Source organism: Rhipicephalus sanguineus, chromosome 6 (assembly GCF_013339695.2).
Source record: "Rhipicephalus sanguineus isolate Rsan-2018 chromosome 6, BIME_Rsan_1.4, whole genome shotgun sequence".
Taxonomy (NCBI): domain Eukaryota; kingdom Metazoa; phylum Arthropoda; class Arachnida; order Ixodida; family Ixodidae; genus Rhipicephalus; species Rhipicephalus sanguineus.
In genome coordinates, this window is record NC_051181.1 from 128,560,708 (window position 1) to 128,586,392 (window position 25,685).

Here is a 25,685-nt window from a genome sequence, read left to right on the forward strand (position 1 = left end):
ATGTGCACCCAAATCTATGTACACGGGCCTTTAGCATTTTTGCCCCCTTCGAAATGCGGCGACCACCGCTGGGATCCGATCCCGCAACCTGCGGGTCCACAGTCGAGCACCATAATCACTATAGTCGGATACAACTTTAGAAGGCAGCGGCATTTCCTTCTCAAAGGCAGACGAACACAAGCCTGCACCAATGGGCACGCACTCGGGGCTGACGTCATGAGCGGGACGGCCGGTGGCTCCGCCTTCGAAGAACATCGGCGTGTGCATGAAAGGGACTATTTCTTTAGTCGCGTAGGCAATTGGTAGCTGCGCTTCAGGCGTCTGGGCGGGGCCTCTCCTGCCTTCTTAAGTTGTATTTGACTATAGACCACCGTGGAAGGTAAATGTAGACCAGTGTTTTGGGCTTCAGGGGGTTACACAAGATGAATAAGATGCCACGACTAACCAGTACCATTCTTCGTTGTGGTTTTGCAGTGGGTCTGGTGGAGCCATTCATCTTGTGATACAGGCCACACGCGTTGCACAGATAGTGGCCGGTGCCATCCCTGCGCCACAAGGGCGTGGAGATGGCACCGCAGTTGACGCACTCCCTGGCTTCACCGAACCCCGCATAGTCAGACGAATCTGCAACGGAAAGGTCGGGCAGAAAGCGGGAGTGGCGCGGACGCCGACCCACGGCAAAACGGCACACATTAGCATACGGAGACGGTGAAACTTTTTTGACAAGGGATAGGATAAGAGTGAGGAAAGACGGAAATCGGCTTTTGTAACTACAGTAGACTCTCGTTAAACGGAAACTGAAGGGACCAGGAATACATGTTCCGTTTAACGAGAAACAAACAGGGATGCGGAATTAAAGTACGAAACCAATCATACTAGAAACAGTGTTCCATTTAAGCAACAGTTCCGTTTAAGAGATTTCCATTTAGTGAGAGCTCACTGCACTCTTTTCCCCAATCCATCATTTCTACATCCTTTACAATTTGGCTCATAAAAAGTAGCACTATCGTTACTGCTCGAATTAGCTCATTGCACAGAGGACAAGAAAACGAATTTACTGAAGAAGAATTGCAACAAATTTGGCACCAACGAGACATGTTGATTTGTCATACAGACCAATTTCACTGCTAGGTTCACTGTTCCAATGCTAACATGAAGGCTTCCGGTAGTCATTGGGGGTGTGACAACTACGATTTCCTTTGTTCGAGAAACCAATTTGGCAGGGCATCATAAAGGCGTGTTGCTGGGATAGTTGTTTCATACTTGCAGAGTTGAGAAGCACGCAGCTTTAGGGACAGGACAGTGAAGAAGACGTGAGAGAAGCATTGGTCAGTTGCACGTTAGCGATTGTCTTGCGTCTTCTTCGCTGTAGTGTCCCAGGTTACATGCTTCTCAACTTTGCAAGTATCACAGTGTCATTTGCTCTTCTACACATAATCGTACATTTTACTAAGGAGTCAAAAGAACATTCCAGGTCTAAGAGCTTGAGTGCCGGTACATTATCGAAAGCCTTTATCAACCCCCAAGCTTCGCCGAAGCTCGCATAGTACAAGTCTGTATGAGAAAGTCTGGTCCAACTTCCGATGCTGTCTTACTCAATACCTAGCCTATGCTTGCATATAACTACGAAATGGCTAGGACTATCGGTATGATGGCGCACGCAGAAATTGTGTGCTCAAAAGCACAGCGACATTGGTCTGATGGCAGCAAGAAACATGTCCGAGAGTGCCAATCATGTTGCAATCCTCACCCAGCGCACACAAAAATATTCTCCGTTATCATAACAGTGCAGATAACCTGCATTTACAAATCACTATCATAGTCTAATGCCGTACTACATGGTTGCACTGTAAAGACTGTGATTTGCACGGTTTCATTTAACAAGGATCGGCTATGCTTGCACGGCATCTTAACACGAGTTTTGTGCGAAGAGTAGCAATAAGCGAAAGTACTTTAAGGAAACACGTGAAAGGCATGCTTGGTTAGTTCAGACTGGTTGAGTTTCGTGCTAAGACAATTTTGACATTCTCTCTTCAAAAGAGCATCACTCTTCCATCATAGTTGCAGTGGCATCAAGTAAGTCTTAGTCATTTATGGATAGAAAAATGTATAACAGCAACCAAGTTGAATATTAACCCATCTCAGATTACAATGAAATACTTTAGCAAATGCCTTAAAAATAAATACACATTTAAAAAAATATCGCCTGGTTTCATTCAACAATGCAGGCAATGTAAACAAAGAATTCCGTAAAACTTAGCCATACAACACAGTTACTTGCGGCACATGTTTGCAGAATCAACAATACCGTGACACAAAAAGCTGAAACAGTGTCAATACAAAAACAACAACACTGTGAATTGTATAGCTAAAGCAATACAACTGCACTGTACCACCTACACAAAATTAAGAAAAATATTGCAAGAGTAGAAACAGAACACACAATGATGCATTGTACAAGTCATGTCAAACTGCTACTAAAAAAACTATGATTTACAATATTTCACAAAAAGGAATGAACATTGAACGCTTGACCAACCATATAGCAAGAAATTGAAGATGTATAAATTCTGAATGAAGACTGTATTTTACTGAGGTCACGGTGCCAACAGGTATACAGTCAAAAAACCTTTCATGGACTTTTGAGGACAAAGTAAACACAAATTAACACACATTTGAGTAGTAACAGCAGTCACTATTTATGACAGTCTTCTCATTGTTGTGTTTCTTGCTGCAATTAAGAAATAAGCAGTATTTCTAAGTAAATGTTTGTATTCTAACAAACAAACATTCCAAAAAGCGGTGGGCATCACAATACGCTGTATGCTTATGACACCAAAAATGCATCTTTAAAATGGCAAGTACACAAGTGGTATTTTTCTTTGCGGCACGTGCATTTCAATGCTACGCCAAGAGCAGATGAATATTCAATGCTTCCAGACTACCTGGAAAAAAGAGAAAACATCGACGTTATGACAACTACTAAATGAGGTACACTGCTGCAAACCTGAAATGGAGCCTTAACGAATCTGCAAGTTTGAAATTAATTTACTTATTATAATTACACGTGCTTCGTTGATCCAGTGTCAGACATACAAAAAAGAATACGAGCTACGTTTCTTAAGTGACAGGATTATGTGCAACTGCAGTTAATAGATTGAAATACTTACAGCAGGAATATATCTGTGCTACTATGAATAGCGCTTCAAATATACTTTACAACAACAACAACAACAACAGCAACAAGAGCACCTCTCTTCGTATAAGACAAATTCAGCGTTGTAAAGTATGTTCTGTTTAAGGCTGTTTATTTCTGAATGTATTTCAATTGACTCAATAGTGAGCAACACTGAGGCGAGTGCACGCCATTCATAAGAATTCGGTAAATTGAGAGAGAGGGAAGAAAAAAGGAGAGAGGGAAACAAAACAATAAGGCATGCTGCACTGACCTGGGAAATCACCGACACACAACGTTCGTGAACAAAGAGAAAACCGTACGTACGTGAAACTCCGGGTAAAGCGACAGCGAGATAAGACCAGTCCACACAAATCCAATTTTCACGCTTACCTCTGCACATCCGGAAACACTCACAAAACCGTAGGGAAAGGCGCGGCGCGCGGTCCACAGCAGACAAGCGCCAGTCACGTGAGCAGAGCAGCGATCATCAATAAACTCGCAGAAATCTAGACTGTTATGTAGTACAATAAAGAAAACAGGTGCGGGCCGCTGTTCGTTTCGTCCGCTTCAAGCAGGCGCTTCGCAAAGTGTGTGTCGCTTAATGCGGCGAACGTTTCATTCGTTTTGTTAGATACGTGCGGCGCGCGTTACTATGGAACCCTAGCGGACTCGACCACGAATCTAACATCACAACCCGTCTCGTTCATAACACACAAAACGCGTACCCCTTCGTTCTCCCGGCTGCGCTGACGCACGCAATCAAAACGCGAAACCCAGATAGCACTTGTCAAGCGCGTCTGCGGTTCACTCCGTGGGGGCCGAACCAGAACGACAAAAAAGACAATACAAACCTGTCAGCCACAATGGAATGCGAGAAACGAAGCCTGCGACGGGGGCTCGTAGTGTACTCACGTCCAACCTCGATCAAAAGCTTCCACACATGGAGAAAGAAAAAAGATACAGAAAGAAATAATGAAATGGAACAAAGCGGTAGGCCAGGTGTTTGTTTCCAGCGCGGATATTTTAGGCCCCAAGCAGCCTTGCAACGTCACGGCACACGGTAAAAATACGATTAAAGATGCGAGACGGCGATAAGCCTCGACTGGGGGTTGGCTCCGCGATCGTCGGAGAGTTGACGGACGCCAGCAAAATCTGACGGAGCGTGTGCGTGTGTTTACGGTGTGTCTCGCGTCTGGGGAGAAATAGCGACGATGCGTCAAGAAAGCGATAGCGACAACGAGGAGTTTATCACGCTCCCAAAATAAAATGAAGGAGCGTTACAAGCACGATTCACCTCACCATACAACATATCCTAGTACGCGACCGCTCGCGAAAACTAGAAGCAAAGATAAGGGAGGAAAAAACTGAGTAGACACCGAAATCTGCCCGAGTTCTCCGTAGAACGTTGGAGCGTCGACAGTATTTCGTTATCGGAAGATCGCGATTGCCAGTCCCAGATAAGGGCGAGACGCTTCAACAATAGGTCGATTGCGATTCGAAGCGGCGATAAAATTGCACAACGCGGACTACAAGAAATTTTCGGGGTGACGTGTCCGAAGGACGCAAAAAATCGAACGCGTCGCCGGAGTTACAACATCGCCTGGCCGATCACAAAAAAGGTGCGCTCCAGTGACCACCGACAAAGCGGAGATTGCCGAGTCTGGTTTCTGTATGTTTTCGTTTTGGAGGCTTACGGTAGCCTTGCGTTATCAGGCGCGATAGACGCCGTCGGCAGCACTAGCTAGCGCGATCGGACCGGACGTCTATCTCCGCTGCTTCGCTAAGGTCGCGTCACGACTAACGATACCTGGCAACGACGCGAAACGTACCGCGTAAATCTGTATGGAAACAATAAACATACTTGTTCGAGGACGCCGCCATTACGTGAAGCGAGAGCTTCCTTTAGGCTGGATTCGGGCGATGATACGATAAGCGGCGCCACCGGTTCGTAATCAAAACAAATAAACTCATAATTGTTGTTAACTATAAGTATTTGCAGTGAAATAATTGTGTATTGTTTTTGCGGGAAAATAACAGTTGGTTTTACGAAGTTTGTGCGCACCGACCGGTTTGCCCTGTTTGACCTACTTCTCTCGGTATGCCGGCGCCGCCGCTAGCACCCCCAGCGGCGAATCGCTAACCTAAAGTTGGCGCGATATTTGACGTACTTTTAGAGGCCCCCCCCCTGAGTTTCATTTCATTTGAACGAAATCTTAGTAGTTTGCCATATGAAATTCTCATTATGGTCATGTTCGAAAATTTTTATCACATTAATTAGGTTCTAAATGTGGCCAACGTGGATGGGAGTCGAACCCGCACCTTCGGGCTTTGTTGGCGGACTTCGAGAGCTCTGCGACCGACCGCGTTGTATTTTCGCTCTCTCTCGTGCGCATTTATTATAGCAATATCAGCACGCTAGTATAACGTAACCAAAAATGCATAATTAGTAGACCAACCAACGCGAATCCATTAAACGTATATTAGTAAAGTACATTTCTATTATGCAAAAAGAGGCACTGTATCGCAACAAAATGCTTGGACATTGGTAAGCAGCGACGACACAAAAAGGAAAGATGGGAGGCGACGCTGCCACGTCACAGGTTTTTACGGTTTCTAGTGAGGCCTATGAAATTTTTCCATCGGTCAAGGTGGACTTCGCTATGTTCTAAAAGAGCTTGAACTTGGAACTGAACTTGGAAAACTTCAGTAACGTATGCACCTGGAAACTTGTGAAGCGACGGTGTCGTACCGGCGGTGGAATTTTCAAGCGATGTTGAAAAAACAAGTAATACCACACCTTCAGGCTGTTTTAGTGACCAAACTAACAGTGTAAAATTAACGGCCGGTAATTCCGAAGACATATGTTTTTGTTGGTTCAAATCAATAAATTGATTTATTGTTTCTTTTAACGGCCCTTTCGGTCATTGGCATATAGACCTTTTCAACGGAGAGATGAAGCACCTTCTTTCTAGATTCTTGCACGGGAGTACAGAGGCTGGCGCATGATGACATCGCTGCCTCGGCAGTGCATTTTTGGGAGGGTCGCGCTTGTTTACAACAGCTATAGGGCATTCTAAAAGCACCCAGGGATCCTTCGTTGAAACGTGCATAGCACCATTTAAGATAAAGTTTTCTTCTTCCAAAAAAGTTGTGTTTTTGTGTGTGTGTGTTTTTTTTCTGCTACGAAGGTTTAACTTCACGAGCCTATGCAGCTTGTCAACGAAGGCTCCCCGGGCGCCGGCATAATCCACTTTGGGGTGTTCTTAATATGCGTGACTCTCCAAAAATTCACTGCCGTGACTGTGATCCTACCGAGGAGGTGATCCTTCTCTGCGTTGAAAATGTCTTACAGCGTTGCTTATATACCTTTTTAACAGAGAGAAGGCTGACCTCCTTTCTGGACTATTGCACGGGAATACAAAGGCTGACGTCGCAGCCTCGGCAGTGCTTTGTCGAGGATCATGCATATGAACATCCCAAAGCGGATTATGGCGGCACCCAGGGAGCCTTCGTTGACAAGCTCACAAGCGCAAAATGTCGCAGACCACAGAATTAGCATAGATTCGAATTTTTTTTTTCCTATCTCATGTGCACTGCAAAACTAAGGCCTCTCTCATTGATCTATCTCAAGACCACCATGTCTTCTGCGGGCTGATTCTATGCTATGCTTTCAGTTTTCTTAATTTCGACGCTCCACGTAACCCTCTGCCGTCCTCACCTGCGCTTCCCACATCTCGTTATCCATATCGTTGACCTAACTGACCATCGGTTATCCGTCCGTCTCATGACGTAGTCTGCCCAGGTCCATAGCTTTCCTCCTGATATCAGCTTGGTATCGGCTACCACTCTTTGTTCTCCGATCATTCCTGCTGTCTTCCCGTCGCTTTATGTTACGCGCCCATCATTTTTAGATCCATCGCACGCTGTGTGATTCTGAACCTCTCGAGTTGTTAGACTCCAAGTTTCTATTTTATGTGTTGTAACTGGAGAAATGAAAATGGTCGTGCACGTTCCTCTGTAGTGACAGCGGTATGTTGCCTCTCATGAAGTGAGAGCGTCTAAGCAGTTAGACAACTCTGAAACTTCTCCATCGTGTTACTCATGTGACGCACCTTATTAACAGTCCTTCGTCGCGACACAAACACGGGAAACGTGTAGTGCCGTGAAGTTAAATCAACGGAACTTTGGCAAGAGTATAAGCATCACGCACTTCTAAAACTTGCCCTCATTTCGCACTTGATGGTCACATGACTACCTCTCACTCAGTTCATGTATCACGTGGCTTCAGATGGCCCTCTCGATGAATTATAGTCGACGTTTGCATCGGGCAATCTCGCACCATCCACCGCATCTAGTCGCAAAGACGATTTCGCAAGGCGGAGAAAGGGGGAAGGGGGAGCGACAACAAAGAAACATAAAGCAAACGAGCATTCTTTCTAATTATTTCTCTTGGGCCACCGCCCTCACCCAATCACTCAGGGGCGTAGCCAAGGGGGGTGGTTCGGGGTTCAAACACCCCCGAAAATGTTCAATTTCGCTTGCGTATATTGTCACGTGGTCGTGACGTCGACGAAGACAGCAGTCGGCGTTTGCAGAATGAAACTGTTTATTTGGCCGAACTTGTGGCCGGGAAAATGAGAACTAGAACTACAGCAATACACGCTGTACAATGATAGCGGCGAACAGGGCGTCGTCCGTCGATCAACTGACAAGCGGTCAAGCGCGTCGGCTTTTATACCGGCGCTATCGAACTTTCCAGCGATATCGCTGGTGGTTGCGCAATCTCTAGAATGAGCTCGAGCGTTCGCGTCTTGCGCGCAATCTTAACAAAATCATCTACAACAATCGTGAAGCTTCTCGAAGACTGAGGCGCGGTTTGCGCTGAGCGTTGCCGACAGCCTTTGTGGCGAATGCAGCAAAAGTGATAAGAAACGTACGTGGCAATGCCCCCCTCTGAAAAAGCATCGTCCCGATGCTTAAAAACAGAACATGGATACATGCAGTACTAAAGAAAACTAAGCACACAAACATTAGAGTCCTCAGGTGAGTTAACGAGCATAGTACGGTTTAAGGCGCACCACATGCACGACCTCTGGTCGAGCTCGGCGCCTCTGAGAGTTCGTGATGCCGTCGGGGACAACCTCGTAGTCGAGTGCGCCGAGACGTCGAAGTACCCTGTACGGTCCGAAGTATCGTCGAAGAAGCTTCTCGCTTAGTCCGCGTCTTCGTATTGGCGTCCAGACCCAGACACGGTCGCCGGGCTGGTACTCCACGAAGCGTCGTCGAAGATTGTAGCGACGGCTGTCGGTGTGCTGCTGGGTCTTGATGCGCAGGCGGGCGAGCTGTCGAGCTTCTTCGGCACGTTGTAAGTAAGCGGCGGCGTCGAGGTTTTCTTCGTCGGTGACGTTCGGTAGCATGGCGTCGAGTGTCGTCGCCGGGCTCCTTCCGTAGACCAACTTGTACGGCGTCATCTGCGTCGTTTCTTGGACGGCCGTGTTGTAAGCGAAGGTCACGTACGGAAGGACGGCATCCCACGTCTTGTGCTCAACGTCGACGTACATGGCCAGCATGTCGGCGATTGTCTTATTTAGACGCTCGGTGAGGCCATTGGTCTGCGGGTGGTAGGCGGTGGTGCGGCGGTGGCTCGTCTCGCTGTATTTGAAAATCGCCTGAGTTAGGTCCGCAGTAAAGGCGGTACCTCTGTCTGTGATAAGGACCTCTGGGGCGCCATGTCGCAAGACGATGTTCTCCACGAAGAATTTGGCTACCTCGGCGGCGCTGCCTTTGGGCAAGGCCTTTGTCTCGGCGTAGCGGGTGAGGTAGTCAGTTGCTACGACGATCCACTTATTGCCGAAAGTCGACGTCGGGAACGGCCCCAGTAGGTCCATCCCGATTTGCTGGAACGGCCGGTGAGGTGGTTCGATTGGCTGCTGAAGTCCCGCTGGCCTAGTCGGCGGTGTCTTCCGTCGCTGGCAGTCTCGGCAAGTCTTAACGTAGTGGGCGACGTCGGCAGCAAGGCGTGGCCAGTAGTATTTTTCCTGTATTCTGGCGAGCGTGCGGGAAACACCAAGGTGTCCAGCCGTCGGGTCGTCGTGTAGGGCCTGTAGGACTTCTGGTCGCAATGATGAGGGCACGACAAGAAGGTATTCGGTTCGAAGTGGCGAGAAGTTCTTCTTCAGGAGAACGCCGTTCCGTAAGAAAAACGACGGCAGTCCTCGCTTGAATACCTTCGGAACAACGGCGGTCTTGCACTCGAGGTACTCCATAAGGCCTCCCAGTTCCGCGTCGGCTCGTTGCCTTTCGGCGAAGTCATCGGTACTTATAGTTCCTAGGAAACAGTCATCGTCGTCGTCTTGCGGCCGCGCGTCGACGGGGGCACGAGACAGGCAGTCGGCGTCGGAGTGTTTTCGTCCGGACTTGTACACGACGGTTATGTCGAATTCTTGAAGCCTCAAACTCCATCGTGCGAGACGACCTGAAGGGTCCTTCAAGTTAGCTAGCCAACATAAGGCGTGATGATCACTGACAACTTTGAAGGGCCTGCCATAGAGGTAGGGGCGAAACTTTGACGTAGCCCAGATGATGGCAAGGCATTCCTTTTCTGTTGTGGAATAGTTGGCCTCTGCCTTGGATAGTGACCGGCTAGCATAACTGATGACCCTTTCCTGCCCGTCAGTCTTCTGCACAAGGACGGCGCCGAGTCCTACGCTGCTTGTGTCTGTGTGGATTTCCGTATCGGCGCAATCGTCGAAATGCGCAAGTATGGGTGGCGTCTGCAGGCGTCGTTTAAGTTCTTGAAAGGCTTGCACTTGCGCCGTTTCCCACCTGAATTCCACGTTAGCCTTCGTGAGAAGCGTCAGTGGTTCGGCGATTCGTGAAAAGTTTTTGACGAAGCGTCTGTAATAGGCGCATAAGCCGAGAAATCGGCGCACGGCCTTCTTGTCGGTGGGTGGTGCGAAGTCGGCGATGGCAGCTGTTTTCCGCGGGTCTGGGCGCACTCACGACTTGCCGATCACATGACCCAGAAACAAGAGCTCGTCATACGCGAATCGGCACTTTTCTGGCTTCAAGGTCAGTCCCGAGGTCTTGATTGCTTGAAGTACTGCCTCAAGCCGCCGGAGATGCTCGTCGAAGGTCGAGGAAAACACGACGACGTCGTCCAAATACACAAGGCACGACTGCCACTTCAATCCGGCCAGTACGGTGTCCATGACGCGCTGGAACGTCGCAGGTGCCGAGCAAAGTCCGAAAGGCATGACCTTGAACTCAAAGAGGCCGTCGGGTGTTATAAAAGCGGTCTTTTCTCGGTCTCTTTCGTCTACTTCGATCTGCCAGTAGCCGGTCTTGAGGTCCATCGACGAAAAGTACGTCGCGTTGTGAAGTCGATCAAGGGTGTCGTCTATCCTTGGGAGGGGGTACACGTCCTTCTTCGTGATCTTGTTCAGGCGCCGGTAATCAACGCAGAAGCGCAGTGTCCCGTCCTTCTTCTTCACTAACACCACTGGTGACGCCCAGGGACTCTTGGACGGCTGGATGATGTTGTCGCGTAGCATCTCGTCGACTTGTCTCTTTATCGCGTCGCGCTCTCGAGTCGAAACTCTGTAGGGGCTCTGACGGAGTGGTCGAGAATTTTCTTCTGTTAGAATGCGATGCTTAGCAAGGGGCGTCTGTCGGACCCGCGATGACGAGGAGAAACAGTTCTTGTATTGCAGGAGCAGCGTTTTGAGCTGGTCTTGCTTGACCTTCGGAAGGCTCGGGTTAACGTCGAAATCTGGTTCGGGACCTCGATTCGTCGAAACAGGTTCGGCAGCATCGAAGAGGGCGAAAGCATTGCTGGTGGCCACACATTCGTCGATGTAGGCAACGGTCGTACCAATGTTGAGGTGCCTATATTCGTGGCTAAAGTTCGTCAACACTACCTTTGCTTTGCCATGACGCAGCTCGGCTATACCTCTTGCGACGCAAACCTGACGGTTCAGAAGTAGGTGCTGATCGCCCTCGATGACACCTTCAAGGTCTGCGGGTTCTTCGGTGCCGACGGAAATAATGACGCTGGAGCGCGGCGGAACGGTCACCTGCTCTTCTATCACATTCAGTGCATGGTTCCGTGGCGTCGCGTGGGGCGGTAGCGCTTTGTCTGAGGTTAGTGTTATCGACTCAGACCTCAGGTCGATGACGGCGCCGTGGTCACTTAGGAAGTCTATTCCAAGTATCACATCTCTGGAGCAGTTTTTTAGGATTACAAAGCTCGCAGGATAAGTCTGGTTATTGATGGTGACTCTCGCCGTGCAGACACCAATCGGCGTTATCAGATGACCTCCAGCGGTCCGGATCTCGGGGCCTTCCCAAGCAGTCTTAACTTTCTTCAACTTTGCTGCGAACGGCCCACTGATGACGGAATAGTCGGCTCCAGTATCGACGAGAGCGGTGACGTTGTGGCCGTCGATCAGAATGTCGAGGTCGCTAGTCCGCCGTCTTGCGTTGCGGTTATGTCGCGGCGTCGGGTCACGGCTACGTCGGTTTGCACCGCTGCTTCCGCGTTGCGTCGTCAGGTCTGCTTCCGGTCGCAAAGTTTCGTCTTCAGGACGTCGTTCGGCGTGCGGCGGGGGCTCGGAACTTCGTCGTGGCGTCGTCAACGACGGCGGAGGATCTTCAGCATTTCGTCGTTCAGCAACCGCACCTCCATCGGTTGCTGCCCTTAGTTTTCCGGATACGGGCTAGGCGACCGGCCCCGGTTTGGGCCAGTGTACTGCCGGCGGTGCGGTGACATGTAACGGCCGGGCGACGGCGAGCGGGAAGGTCGTCGTGCTTGCCACTGTGTTCCGGTGAGGTAGTCGTCGATGTCGCGAGGTCGTTCGCCTGGCTGCGGGCGCGGCGCGTTGACGGCGAATCCGCGTAGCCCCATCTGACGGTACTGGCAGCGGCGGTACGTGTGGCCTGCCTCCCCGCAGTGGTAGCAGAGCGGGCGGTTGTCAGGGGCGCGCCAGACATCGGTCTTCCTCGGGGTATAGCGCTGGCCGACAGGTGGGCGGTAGGGCGTCGGTGGCGGCGGCGGCGTCTGGCCGACAGGTGGACGGTAGGGCGTCGGGGGCGGCGGCGGCGTCTGGCGACGGTATTGCGGCGGTGTGTCGTCTCGGCGTGGGCGTGGAGGAGCAGCATGACGGCGGGCTGCTGCAGCATAGCTCATAGCTTCCGGCTCAGGTTGCGACGGTGCAGCAACTCCTAGCGAATGCTGAAGTTCCTCGCGAACGACGTCGGCTATGGAATGGACCTGGGGTTGCGATGCAGGAAACATCCTTCGCAGCTCTTCGCGTACGACCGCCCTGATCGTCTCACGTAGGTCGTCGGAGCCCAGCGCATGTGCTTCCCCGTAGTTCGTCGTCGGCATGCGGCGGTTGTACTGCCTAGTGCGGATTGCTAGTGCCTTTTCGATTGTGGTGGCCTCCGAAACGAATTCCGAGACCGTCTTCGGTGGGTTGCGCACAAGTCCGGCGAAAAGTTCTTCCTTCACTCCCCGCATCAGGAATCGAACTTTCTTTTCTTCGGACATGGCGGGGTCGGCATGGCGAAAGAGGCGAGTCATTTCTTCGGTGTACAGTCCGATGTTCTCATTGGGGAGCTGTACACGGGTCTCGAGAAGGGTCTCAGCCCTTTCTTTCCGGATGACGCTCGTGAAGGTGTCGAGAAATGCGGTGCGAAAGAGGTCCCATGATGTTAGCGTGGACTCTCGATTCTCGAACCAGGTCCTTGCGCTATCTTCAAGGGCGAAGTAGACATGTCGTAGCTTCTCGTTGCAGTCCCAGTTGTTGAACGTGGAAACCCGGTCGTATGCCTCCAGCCAGCTTTCTGGATCCTCGCATGGTGATCCGCGGAATGTCGGCGGCTCCCTCGGTTGGTGCATGACGACCGTTGTAGGCGCCCCAGCGGTTGTCATTGTGGCTGTTGTCTTCTTCGCTGTGATCCTGGTGTTGTCCGGTAGGGGTTCGTATTCGGGGGGTAGTCCTTTCTGCCGGCGGCTGGTTCGAGGATCCGGGTTGTCCTTAGAGTCGTCTTCTTCGCGGCTTGAGCTTGGGTCAGCGCTCCGCGGTGGCGTCCGGATCATGAAGCAGCACCTCCACCAGATGTCACGTGGTCGTGACGTCGACGAAGACAGCAGTCGGCGTTTGCAGAATGAAACTGTTTATTTGGCCGAACTTGTGGCCGGGAAAATGAGAACTAGAACTACAGCAATACACGCTGTACAATGATAGCGGCGAACAGGGCGTCGTCCGTCGATCAACTGACAAGCGGTCAAGCGCGTCGGCTTTTATACCGGCGCTATCGAACTTTCCAGCGATATCGCTGGTGGTTGCGCAATCTCTAGAATGAGCTCGAGCGTTCGCGTCTTGCGCGCAATCTTAACAAAATCATCTACAACAATCGTGAAGCTTCTCGAAGACTGAGGCGCGGTTTGCGCTGAGCGTTGCCGACAGCCTTTGTGGGCGAATGCAGCAAAAGTGATAAGAAACGTACGTGGCAATATATACACGCACACATACAAACGCACGAACGAACATACATAAAATATGGTTGAAACCTCCTTCCCGCCCTCCCCCTCGAAAAAAATTTCTGGCTACGTCCCTGCAATCACTGTATCTGTAATGCTTGATCCAACCATTGAAGTTTCAAGATGATTTTTTTTTTTAGTTTGTGGCGCTTGATTTGATTTATTTTTCACTACCGTCAGCAAGGTCCCCCCCCCCCCCCCCCAATTTGGGATGATTCATGCCAGTTGCTACATACAAAATGGATAAACACTATTCTATGAGTTCAACATTATTACAGTAGTTTGAAAAGAGGCGATTATCACATGGAAGCCACATCATACTGAGCATTCCATGAAACTTATCAAGGGTGTAAATTATCAATCAATCAATCAATCAATCAATCAATCAATCAATCAATCAATCAATCAATATTCAATGCCCCTTCCTCTCAGGCGTTTCAGCACCTTCAACGTTGCAACAGTACGCGCCATCACGTGCACCTGCTGATCAATCAATCAATCAATCAATCAATCAATCAATCAATCAATCAATCGATCAATCAACCCCTCTCTCCTCCTGCCGCAGCCAGTTCACCGCCCTTAGAACATCACCCGTCGCCACCACCCACACCCAGGTCTCAGACTTGCTTACGAGCTGCAAGGCTGCTTTGCTGCACACTGAATTATGCGGTGAAGATAATCGTCAAGGACATTTACTTGAGGTGAAGCGGGCTCTGCGAGGAGCACTTACTGATATCCATCAGTATGCCTATGAAGAGGCAACAAACAATATAGATGCATGTGCTACCTTGACAAAGGCAGTTACATCTGTATATGGGATGGGTAAACTTCATTACTCTTGTTCAACAAACTTCTGTTCCGTCCTTTCGACCGTTATTCTATCCGCATAATCACGCTTATAGATTGCGTAAGAGTTTGTCGCATTGGTTCGCATGTCACATTTTGCATTCAGGATTGCATATATGAATCACTGTGTTCACGTGGAACACTGTCAGCAGTGTCGGCGCACTAGTTCTCTATTTACCTGTAGAGAATGGTCGCACTTTGTTTTACTTAGACGATCAATATCCTGCATGAATATGATCAATCAATCAATCAATAAATCAATAAATGAATCAATCAGTCAATTACTTTCCACGCGTTTCAAGGTTTGTCTCTACGTGCGCGTGCACTTCTCAAAAGAAAAAAAAAATGTTCTGATGAAATATGTTCAGCAGTCGATGGACGCATGCGTACAGGGGGAAAATGGAATCTCCTTAAACACATGCTAGATGACACGCAGACCAAAGGCAATCAAAGGCAGGCAATGTGCCGCCTGATTCACAAGCACAGCCAAGAGGGTGGAACGGAAGAAACGCTTTTAGACGAGGTAGCCCATAGATATCTCCCGCTCGGCGCAGGACGCCCAGAAGAGTATCCTGAAATAGAATGTGACACGTTAAAAGAGCTCGATGACCCCTTCACGGAGTCTGAAATTAGGGCCGTCCTTCACAACTTGAATAGCAGGTCAGCCTCAGGACCGGACGGCATCTCAAACAGACTGTTAAGGAACCTGGATGATAGATCAATTGAGATGCTAACGAAAGAGGTCAACAAGACTTGGGAGAGTGGAAGCGTCCCGGTAGAGTGGAAAGCGGCCTCGATTGTGCTTATTCCGAAACCGGGTAAGCCTTTAAATCTTGACAACCTAAGGCCGATATCACTAACCTCTTGTGTAGGCAAGGTAGCGGAGCATGCTATTTTCAATAGGATCTCGAACTACATAGAACGCAAGGAACTATTCCCACACAACATGATCGGTTTCAGGCCCGGCCTTTCCACACAAGATGTAATGCTACTTCTTAAGAAGCACATTTTCGATAACACCACTCGGGATGTTAGGGGGATATTAGCCCTTGACCTCACCAAGGCCTTTGACACCGTATCCCATCGCTTTGTCTTGCAGGCCACGGCCAACCTAGGTCTGGGAGCGAAGTTTCAGGCCTTTGTTAGATCATTCCTGATGAATAGAACGGCTACCATAAGGATCGCCCAACACAAGTCAGATGAATTCGCCTTGGGAGCCACAGGCACTCCCCAAGGCGCGGTCATCTCCCCCTTGTTATTCAATATAGTCATGAAGGGCTTATCGGAGAGGCTCAGATCCCTGCCCAATATAGGCCACTCGCTTTACGCGGACGATATCACGATCTGGTGCCCGGGAGGATCACTCGCAGAAGTAGAAAACGCGCTGCAATCAGCCCTAGACGAAACGGAGTCCTACCTAGAAGGCACAGGCCTCCAACTCTCTCCAAAGAAATCAGAACTGTTACTGTACAGGCCGGCCAGGCAAGGCGTTAGGAGACTTCCACACCTGGATCAAATTCCCATCGCCCTTTTTGCAAGAAATGGACAGCGCATTCCTCGAGTAGATTCAATTAGAATCCTAGGACTACTGATTGACGCGAGAGGATGTAACGCCAAAACCCTCACGCACATCACGGCCAAAACCGAAAGCATGCTGAGACTTGTTGCTAGAGTATCAGGACGCAGAAAGGGACTAGGTGAAGCCAACCTACTTCGGATCCATCATGCCTTCCTAATGAGCCACATTAATTATGTAGGATCGGCCCTTAACTGGACTAGAACGGAAAAAATAAGCTAAACACTCTCATCCGTAAGAGCATCAAAAAGGTACTGGGGTTACCAGTAACCACATGCTCTGACAAATTAAGACAACTCGGCATGCACAACGACATTGATGAAGTGATCGAAGCGCAGGTCACCGCCCAGGTGGTCAGGCTGTCGTCAACTAGGGCAGGGAAACGCATCCTAGACGAGGCTGGCATGGCTCCCAGAATGCTTGCTGAACGGGAAATCACCTTATCCAGGGAGGTCCGGGAAACCTTTGTGGTCAGCCCGTTCCCTCGGAATATGCACCCGCAATACAATGTAGGGAGGCGAAAAGCCCGAGCACGGGCGATATTACAGAACGCCGCCGAGAATCGAGAATCGACTGTCTTTGTCGATGCGGCTCAGTACGGCAAGTCTAGCACATTCGCGCTGGCAGTCATTGACGGCAACGGGGAATTACGCTCCTCAGCCTCGGTCAGGTTAGCTACGAGCGCAGTTGCAGAACAGGTCGCCATAGCCCTGGCCATGACCGACCGCTCGCGCACCAACGTGTTCACAGACTCACGAGCGGCCATCAAAGCTTTTGAATCGGGTAACCTAGCGCGAGAGGCTGCCTCCATTCTAGAAAAAAGAACAGACCCTGGCACTCACTTCATCTCTTGGTTTCCCGCTCATATGGGTGCGGACGTTCATCAGGACGTACCAAACCTCAACGAGCTTGCCCATGACCGTGCGCGAGATCTAACGCGCCGCGGCGGCATGGATGCTTTATGGGGTCAGGATGAAATCCAGCATAACGATCCGCTTCTTACGTTTCATGAAGTCACCTCTCACTATCGGCTTAGTAGAAGGGCCTATCCTCTTCCTCACCCGAAATTAGATAGGTCTCAGTCAATTACACTTAGAATGCTCCAGACGGGCTCGTTCCCCTCGCGCGGCTTTCTCAGTCGTATCTCCACAGACGTTGACTCAAGCTGTCCGGACTGTAATGAGAGTTATTGTTCATTAGCGCACATGCTTTGGCGATGCCCCGCGTTACCTAACGGCCCTCTATCCAGCGAAGCCGACTGGGAAGAGGCACTCCGGAGCCCATCGCTCCAGGCACAAATCCAGGCAATCCAGAGGGCCCAAGAAAGGGCGGAACATCACGGTGTCCCAGCCCCGACTTGGACGCGGCCAGCGGCTTCCGCGGGTCCCCGATAGGGGTTCCCGCGAAAGCTCCTCAGGATCAAATAAAGTTCATTGTCTGTGTCTGTCTGTCTTCAGAGTTAGCTTCTCCGCAGTAAGATTCTTTGTAGGGAGAAGTATGCTCGCCCAACTCTTTCTTTCGCAAGCGGCCAGTGCGCGTATTTGGATTTACTGTTTAAGTGTTGAAAACGGAGGGACAGCGCATGAAAAACACAATAGTACAAATAAGGAAGTCTAGACCGAGATGGGAACACGATTGCTTGAGGACTAAGCCAACTGTCGACATTATCTACACTTCATTCTTATGTGGGTGTGTGACGAGGAACGTTGACAAGACCACGATAAGACAATCAGATAATCTCGATATGATTCCAATGCCTGTACTGAACCGATCGCAGTGGTTCAGGAAACGGCGTGTTGCCATCTGCTAAGGCGATCTGATCTGACGCATCGCCATGCGTCTTGCCACACCCGTGGCAAACTACGAACGCTGATCACGAATGTAACAGTTGAATCTTCGCGGCGCAAGGGAGCGGTAAAAAGTAAGGTAATAGAAATACTGGACCACAAAAGGCATGGTCATGGCGATCCAGCGCTGGTAGTGCTACGGTATGAAAGTTAAGTACAGTAAATTATCCCGTGGTGGTGCAAAGGCGTTGTTAGTACCAAAAATCATTAAAGCGCTTAGTGAATTTCCCTTTTTTTTTTTCTTTCGTGCTTTGAAAACACGAACGTAAAAACGTTATTCTAACGCGTCGCGGTTTTCATCTCCGTAGACTTCGTGTCATTCCTATTTTATTTGGACTAATCAGATAAGTAAACTACTGCGTCTCAATCAACGTATTAAGGGAAACAGAATGAAAACAATTCTGGAGGCGGCCCTAATACTTCCCATGGGTGTCTAGTAGTGGCATTCGCACGTCGGCGTTCGTGTGCCTTGGTGTATAAAGTCCCTCTATTGGTGTATTCCTTGGGTGAAGTTTGTGTTTCGCGCGCTGCCGAAGCGGATCTCGGAAGCCACGCAGAGAGAAGCGCGAGGTTGAGATCCGTTCCGCCAGCTGCCGCAACAATCTTAGCTGCTCACAATCTCTCAGTGAACTCAATCTATTAATTGTTATTAATTATACTAACATTTAATTCGCCCTTATTTTAAGCTATGCTCCGATATGATATGTATCCAATATAACTCTTGAACCAGAATCATTGATTTCGTACCAGTTTCATTTGTACAAGACTTTTTTTCTGAATATTCAGAAAACCGGAAGTAAGTGCTGGACCGGAAGTGCTTGGAAGAAAAAAAGACCGCGACTTGGTGCTCGTGCCACTAAAACGCAAGCTCTACGTGAAACGCGAGTGTGAACTATCCAGCTGTTTATCCAGCTATAAGGGCCGCTATCTGAGACGATCATTTTGGACATAACAAGTCTTTTCCGTGCATGCCGATTGGCTGGTTGAGAAAAGGCGGGTAAACTATTCACTTCAATCATTGGACAAGCGAGATTCTATACGTCACGCAAAGTGACACTGTCGCCGGAAAGTTATCGCATTGAAATAGAAACGCAGAAGAAAGACGCAATACAGCGTGCATGTTTCACCGCATGGCACTACAGCATTTTGGTGAAGCTAACTTTAGGAATTAAATGGACACTACAGTGAAATCGTTAAGTTTGTTTGGACTGATTTGGAATGATAAATCACAATTTGAGAACTCTACCACTGATTTAGACATCGTCGGTTCATTCTTAAAAGTCGAAAATGAATGTGAAAGTCGCATTTTTGGATTTCGCGATGAACTTTGAACACCGGAATGTAAGTGTGACGTCACAGAATCCCTTTCTTTTTCTTTCATATTCTGGCCGCATCGGCTAAAAAAGTATCACAAAACTTGCCATGGTAAACATCTGGCTCCTTTAAAACAGAACGTAACCAATTTTCACCGATTTAGAATTAGGTAGCCACCCATAGCAGACGCCGTCAAAGCCTGTGACACCACGGCGACTTCGTGAGCTAACTCCAAGACAGCGCATTTTCGTTTCGCCCGTTTTCTCGATTACCAAACTTCTTCCCGCGGCAGAAGTGCCGCTCCTAGTATAATGAAATAGTAACTTACTAGTACGGAAGAAATTAGTGTGTCCTTAACCACAAGTTCTCTGTCGAACCGTTTTCACGTGGCCGCGAATTTTCGCGTTCACTAAGGTTGTAGTTACAGAAACGCCAAAAGCACACATTCCTTACTCACATGTTGAGCTCCCAAGCGCTTCATCCGCAAAAACCAACATCTATGTTGCTTCCATTAAAGAGACACTAAGGGGAAACGATAAAGTAGTTTAGACTAATAAATTACAGTATGAAAACCATAGTGTCGTTAATGTCACCACCATGGGTTTATTATTAGATGAGGAAGTCAGTGTCAAAAGTTCCACTTTTAAATTTGTTGCCAAAACCTCCGATGGTGACTTCACGAATTTCGAAGTGTTTTTTCGTATTTTATCCACACTGACCCAACGAAATTTCCTGAAACTTGCTATGTTAGCACTCTGGCTCCCTCAGTAGACAACGTACTTCATTTTTACCGATTAAGAACTACGTAAACACTAGTAGACAAAATCTGTGACGTCACGGTGATTGGTGCGGCAACTTCAAGGTGGCGTCGCCACCCGTATTTTCTGTCCACGCGTTTTCTCGCTAAACAATCGTCTTCCCGCGTCAAGCGTGGTGACTTTGGTGTTGTGAAAGAGGAATTTACTAACACGAGAAAATTTGTTTTGCTCTTTAGTGTCCCTTTAAGATACGCATACGAGTCCCCTGCCGAGCCATTTTTACTTGGCGCGAATTTTTTGTCGTAATACGGAAACGCCAAAAGCGGCTTTCTTTGCTCACATGTCGGAACTCCCAAGTGCTTCATCCACAAAAGCCAACAGCTACGTTGCTTGCGTTAACGAAAGCTACAGCGACGAGCTTGTTGACGCCACATGCCCGGTCGAATAACACGCACACACACACACACACATACGAGGAAAAGAAACGATGTTGTCTGCGTCACCACATATGCGGTGCGGGGGGCGTGGCTACCAGGTTTCTGCGCACCACCGCTGAAGACGAGGGTTGGTCCTAGGTGGGCCGCCATTACGTCATCGCACCTCACGTGACACCCTGAGCGCGCCGATCCTCTCTCCAGGGCCCCCTTGCGCCTACGGGGAATTTAGAGAAACGAGCCCGTTTTAGGATTGAGGCCTCTTGTACAGTTATAATTCTCTCTCTTTTTTTTTAATTTGTCACGTTAGCGTTAAGCACTTGCTGCGCTTAACCAGAAGTAACTTTTGCGGCTGTAAAGCAGATGTAAAGAAAACAGACTGCTTGCACGTGTGTCATGCTGTGGTTCCTTTCGTGTGTGAACAGATGAGGAAAAGTGCTGCATGGGAGGGTGAATGACTGCCGTGTTCAACTACCTCTCTTGGTGTACCGCGGTTAACTAAAGTGGTGTGCTGGCGCTAGCTCAAAAGCCAAGTTAGGGTTGCAGGGTGTTTAGAGCAGCTTAATTTCGGTCTCATGCCTTGTACTCAAGTTACTCATGAAGAGATGCTCGCATTTATTCAGCTATTCTAAGGTAGGCCCCTACTCAAGAAATGCCGTGTAAACAGACAGTCGCCAAAATCGAATATGTAAGATGGAATGGAAGCACGGATTCTAAAACTCCGCGGAGAGCTGCGGCTGATACACTCTAAGGAGGAAAAAGTTATTTTACTCTTTTTCGCGAGTCCTCACTTGTCAAAATTACAACTCTCTTTAAAGAGACTCGTGAACTCTCTTACGAGATCATTATACCCTCGTCCGAGAGTCGTGTGACCCCAAAGAGGATTAGCGTGTTAAAGAGAGTCGTATATATGCTCTTATAGTGTAAGACGCGGAGAGCAGATGCTCCAAGAGTTGTCTGTATAGTGACGAAATGGGTGTGAATTGGCACGTGTTCCTAGAAGATTACCAGTGTTTACGTAACCAGCTCACCTACATAAACTAAGTTCGTACAGTAAACTTGTCCACTTTGACCGCTCTGTTATTGCCTTACTTTTAAAAAACTGTGACGACTGCAAAGGTGGCGTTTAAATCCAAGTCTCTGCGATGGCTGGCTCGTGAGTATAACAGATGCAGATCTCAAAGGTCGTGCTTTTGTTGGCTGCATGCCCCGGAAGGAATTTGGAAGCCATTAACGCGCGACAGACGCCATATTTTAGATATGACCTCCGTGATGCGTTTCTGGCTTCGCAATCACTTCCGGCGCATAGCATATCAAAAATGTCTAAACTTCGAGATCTGTATTCGTTACCGTCGCTTTGGTGCATGGATTAGGACATCACCTACGCCCCAGTTTTGCGAGTAGCAAATGATAGAGCGGTCAAAGTGAAGTCTACGTCTCCCTGCAACGCGGTAAGAAGATATACAACTTTCTTATTTGGACTCCCGATTCGTTGACTCTGTCTGCACTTTCGAGAAAGTTTCGTGGTTTTTAGCGGACTTTCCTTAGTTTGCGTTCGCTTCTGAGAATACTCCTGAGAACACGCGACTAAATATATTTCAGATATCTATCTAATTCCCTAGAATAATGATGGGGGCCTAAGTTGAATGAGGAAGGCGAAAGGTTTAGCCATACATTCCAGTGTCATGGTTACTCCTTTCTATTTATAAGCCACAGCAAACTTAGAGTTGACTCTTGAGTGATCAATATTTGTGCAGAGAGTTGGGGTTTGCTCTGTCACCACTGCAGCATGACATCCTACGCTTTGCATATACGATGAGATATGCCCGACATAACAAAGCTAGAGACACTTGCTGTGTTGTTTGAGTTGCATGTGACTGCTGTGGTCAGTGAGCAAATCTCGGAGTTCTTATGTTTCTTTTGTTTTCTTTTTTTTTTCTCGGCTTTACTATTCCTTCGTGTTGCACAATGCTTACAGTGTCAGTGGGCATAGCGAAGTGTATTTTGTGCGACGCATTTGGGTGCGATGTTTACCCTCTCCGAAGTAGCAAAGCTGGCAATAAGTGACAGTTTACAACATGGCGGACCACCTAGGACCAAACCTTATCTTCACTGAGGCGTCGTCTTACATGCATCGGCTTAAACAAAATACACAACATGCACATAAACACGTAACGGACTCTAATCATATCACCACCAATAAGAGCTCTTACCAGCAAATGAAAGACACAACCGCTTGTGCTTTTAACATGAAAACAAAAATAAAAACGAAATAAGGATGGCAGTTCAACATATCTGGATGCATTGCTGACACTTCATGCCGCCTTCATTTCGTTTCTGCAGCGTCCATTGAGGTAATGTCAAGGGTATCTGGCCACATTGCTAGCACATTCGCTCGATCGCTCGCTCGCTCGCTCACTCACTCACTCACTCACTCACTCACTCACTCACTCACTCACTCACTCACTCACTCACTCACTCACTCACTCACTCACTCACTCACTCACTCACTCACTCACTCACTCACTCACTCACTCACTCACTTATCGCTAACGCAATCAGATATCCGTAGTCATGCATAAACCTGCATGGGCTCACTATAGACATTTCCACAGGAGAGAAAAACATCTCCATGCTGGGCTGGGGCACGGAAGTACAAAGGCTCACGTCACTGCCGCGGCAGTGCATTGGGGGGGAGGGGGGTCACGCCTATTCACCCCAGCTCAGAGGGGATTATGGCGGCGCTCAGGCAGCCTTCTGTGAAAAGGTCTATATACCTTCTTGGGCATCGCCATAATCTCCTCTGGGCTGGGGTAAATAGGCGTGACCCCCTAAAAATGCACTGCCGAGGCAGTGGCGTCAGCCTTTGTATTCCTGTGCCCCAGCCCAGCATGGAGGTGTTTTTTTCTATCCTGTCAAAAAATCTATGCACCTTTTCAACGAAGGCTTCCTGGGTGCCGTCATAATCCCCCCTGGGCTGTGGCAAATATGCCTGACCCCCCCACCCCCCCCAAAAAAAAAAATTGCACTGCCGAGTCAGTGGCGTCAGCGTGCGTCAGCCTTTGTACTCTTGTGCCACAATACAGAAAGGAGTTGCTCCCCCTCTCCGTTGAAAAGTTCTATAAAAGACACCAAGAAAGTACTCATGGAAATGTAACAAAGCATATATACAGGACAAAAGAAAGACACAGAACGACAGGACAAATTATGCACTTTTTTTCATCTTGCTCTGCGTTTGTATGCCTGTTTACTTGTTTCTCGTGCTGCTTGGAAAGGTTCCTTGAGCTGCCATTTCAAGCATGAACCTGCACCGACTTGCTCGTTTGTTATTAAAATACTATTATTAACCAAAAAGTGCCGCACACTCTTCAACTACTTACTACTCACAGGCTGTTTGAAAACTTAAAGGAGGGGTTACAGCGCCTCTTTCACATTTCCAGTTCTTACTTTCTAAGCTTAGTTCGTACTCTCCGGGTTCGTTACTTCAAGACAGGCGGACATTGCTCTTTTGCGAGGGTATCCGATCTCGGGAGCCAGCCGATGTATAGTTTACTGGTACGGTCACAGATGGCGCGAGCGCACAAAGTGCGTACCTTTCAGGCAGGACAAGACCACATATTATGGGGGTTTACCAACAAACTGCAACCCGATGAGCTTTTGCAGCCAGCTCCCTCACCAGAAAAGTGGGAGAGGTCATTGAGGAGCACAAAGTGGCGTACGCAGACCAGGCTGGCGGATTGGTCTGGTAGAGTTGCGGCCCCATGGGTCCCAATCTAGCACCCCGTCTAGCCTGGCTCTCCCATTTCTTATCAATAAAGTTTATTATAAAGTTTATTGAAATACATATGGGCTTGGTAGAATAATGTTGTAGCGCACTCGGCACACGATACACACTTACCTCTAACAGTGTGTGCCTGTTCTGTGTTCCCTCGTGTCCCATGTCGGGTGCGCTACATCATTTTCCAACAGAATGCTATGCCGAGAAGCCCGACGTGAAACTTCAATAGGTTTGTAAATTGCAAAGACTGAAAAGAAAGTAATAAGATAGATAGATAGATAGATAGATAGATAGATAGATAGATAGATAGATAGATAGATAGATAGATAGATAGATAGATAGATAGATAGATAGATAGATAGATAGATAGATAGACAGACAGACAGACAGACAGACAGACAGACAGACAGACAGACAGACAGACAGACAGACAGATAGATAGATAGATAGATAGATAGATAGATAGATAGATAGATAGATAGATAGATAGATAGATAGATAGATAGATAGATAGATAGATAGATAGATAGATAGATAGATAGATAGATAGATAGATAGATAGATAGATAGATAGATAGATAGATAGATAGATAGATAGATAGATAGATAGATAGTGTTTCGAACAGAAGGTGCACTATTCGGAGTACTATATATATGTACTCTATGAGAGAGCTGCATGCAGCTGTGCTTAAAAAAAGCGAGGTATGAAATTTTGGTACAAATGAGGCCCGATTTAGAGAACTGAATACTCTACTACGGCAGATCAGTATGCTTTATCTAAATAATAAAAAAAAGTCAAGGGCATACGAGTGACTTGGAGGGGTGGTTGGGGGTCAAGCGCCACTTTTGCACCCACTGCTGAAGCCCATGGTAGGGTTAACACGGGTAGCGCCGGAACACCCGTCTGCGGCTACTGTATACATAGCAGGCACGTAGGCAAGGGGGGGGTCCCGGGGGGCCCGGGCCCCCCCCCCCCCGAAATTCGTCCAGCCTTTTATATTCCCGGGCAACTTTTTTTTCTTTTTGCCATGAAAAGACATTCTTTTCGAATAATTAGGCCTTGGGCCCCCCCCGAAAAAAAATTCTGGCTACGTGCCTGATACATAGTATAGACTGCTGTGTTTGTTTCCCCTAGCAAGCACGTGCCATTCAAACGAGTCACGTAACGTAACGGCCTCTGCTGTGCCCACTGACACGTGACCGGGTGTGTCTGCAGTTATAGGTGCGTGCGCGAAAAATGCACGGGTTCATTTCTAATGCTAGGCGAGGTATTCTTGGCAAGAACATCATGCTGGTCAAGCGAGTGTCGGCACCACTAAATTTGGTAGTAAATGAAATTTGGTGGCCTGTAATAATCATTGCGCCAGAAGATCTAAGTTAAAAGGCGCGTGCCTTCGAAAACGATAAC

General features: G+C 48.4%; 1 protein-coding gene across 3 annotated transcripts in view; it reads right to left on the minus strand.

The window, feature by feature from the left end:
- Window positions 1-25,685, minus strand: part of LOC119396385 (transcription factor GATA-4) — a 72,832-nt gene that overhangs the window by 20,129 nt on the left and 27,018 nt on the right. For 2 of the 3 annotated variants that reach the window (XM_049417073.1, XM_049417072.1), the window contains exon 4: window positions 446-624. In XM_049417073.1, coding sequence (XP_049273030.1) covers window positions 446-624 — 179 coding nt within the window. The remainder of the gene's footprint in view (window positions 1-445; window positions 625-25,685) is intronic. The other variant, XM_037663583.2, reaches the window with a different exon arrangement.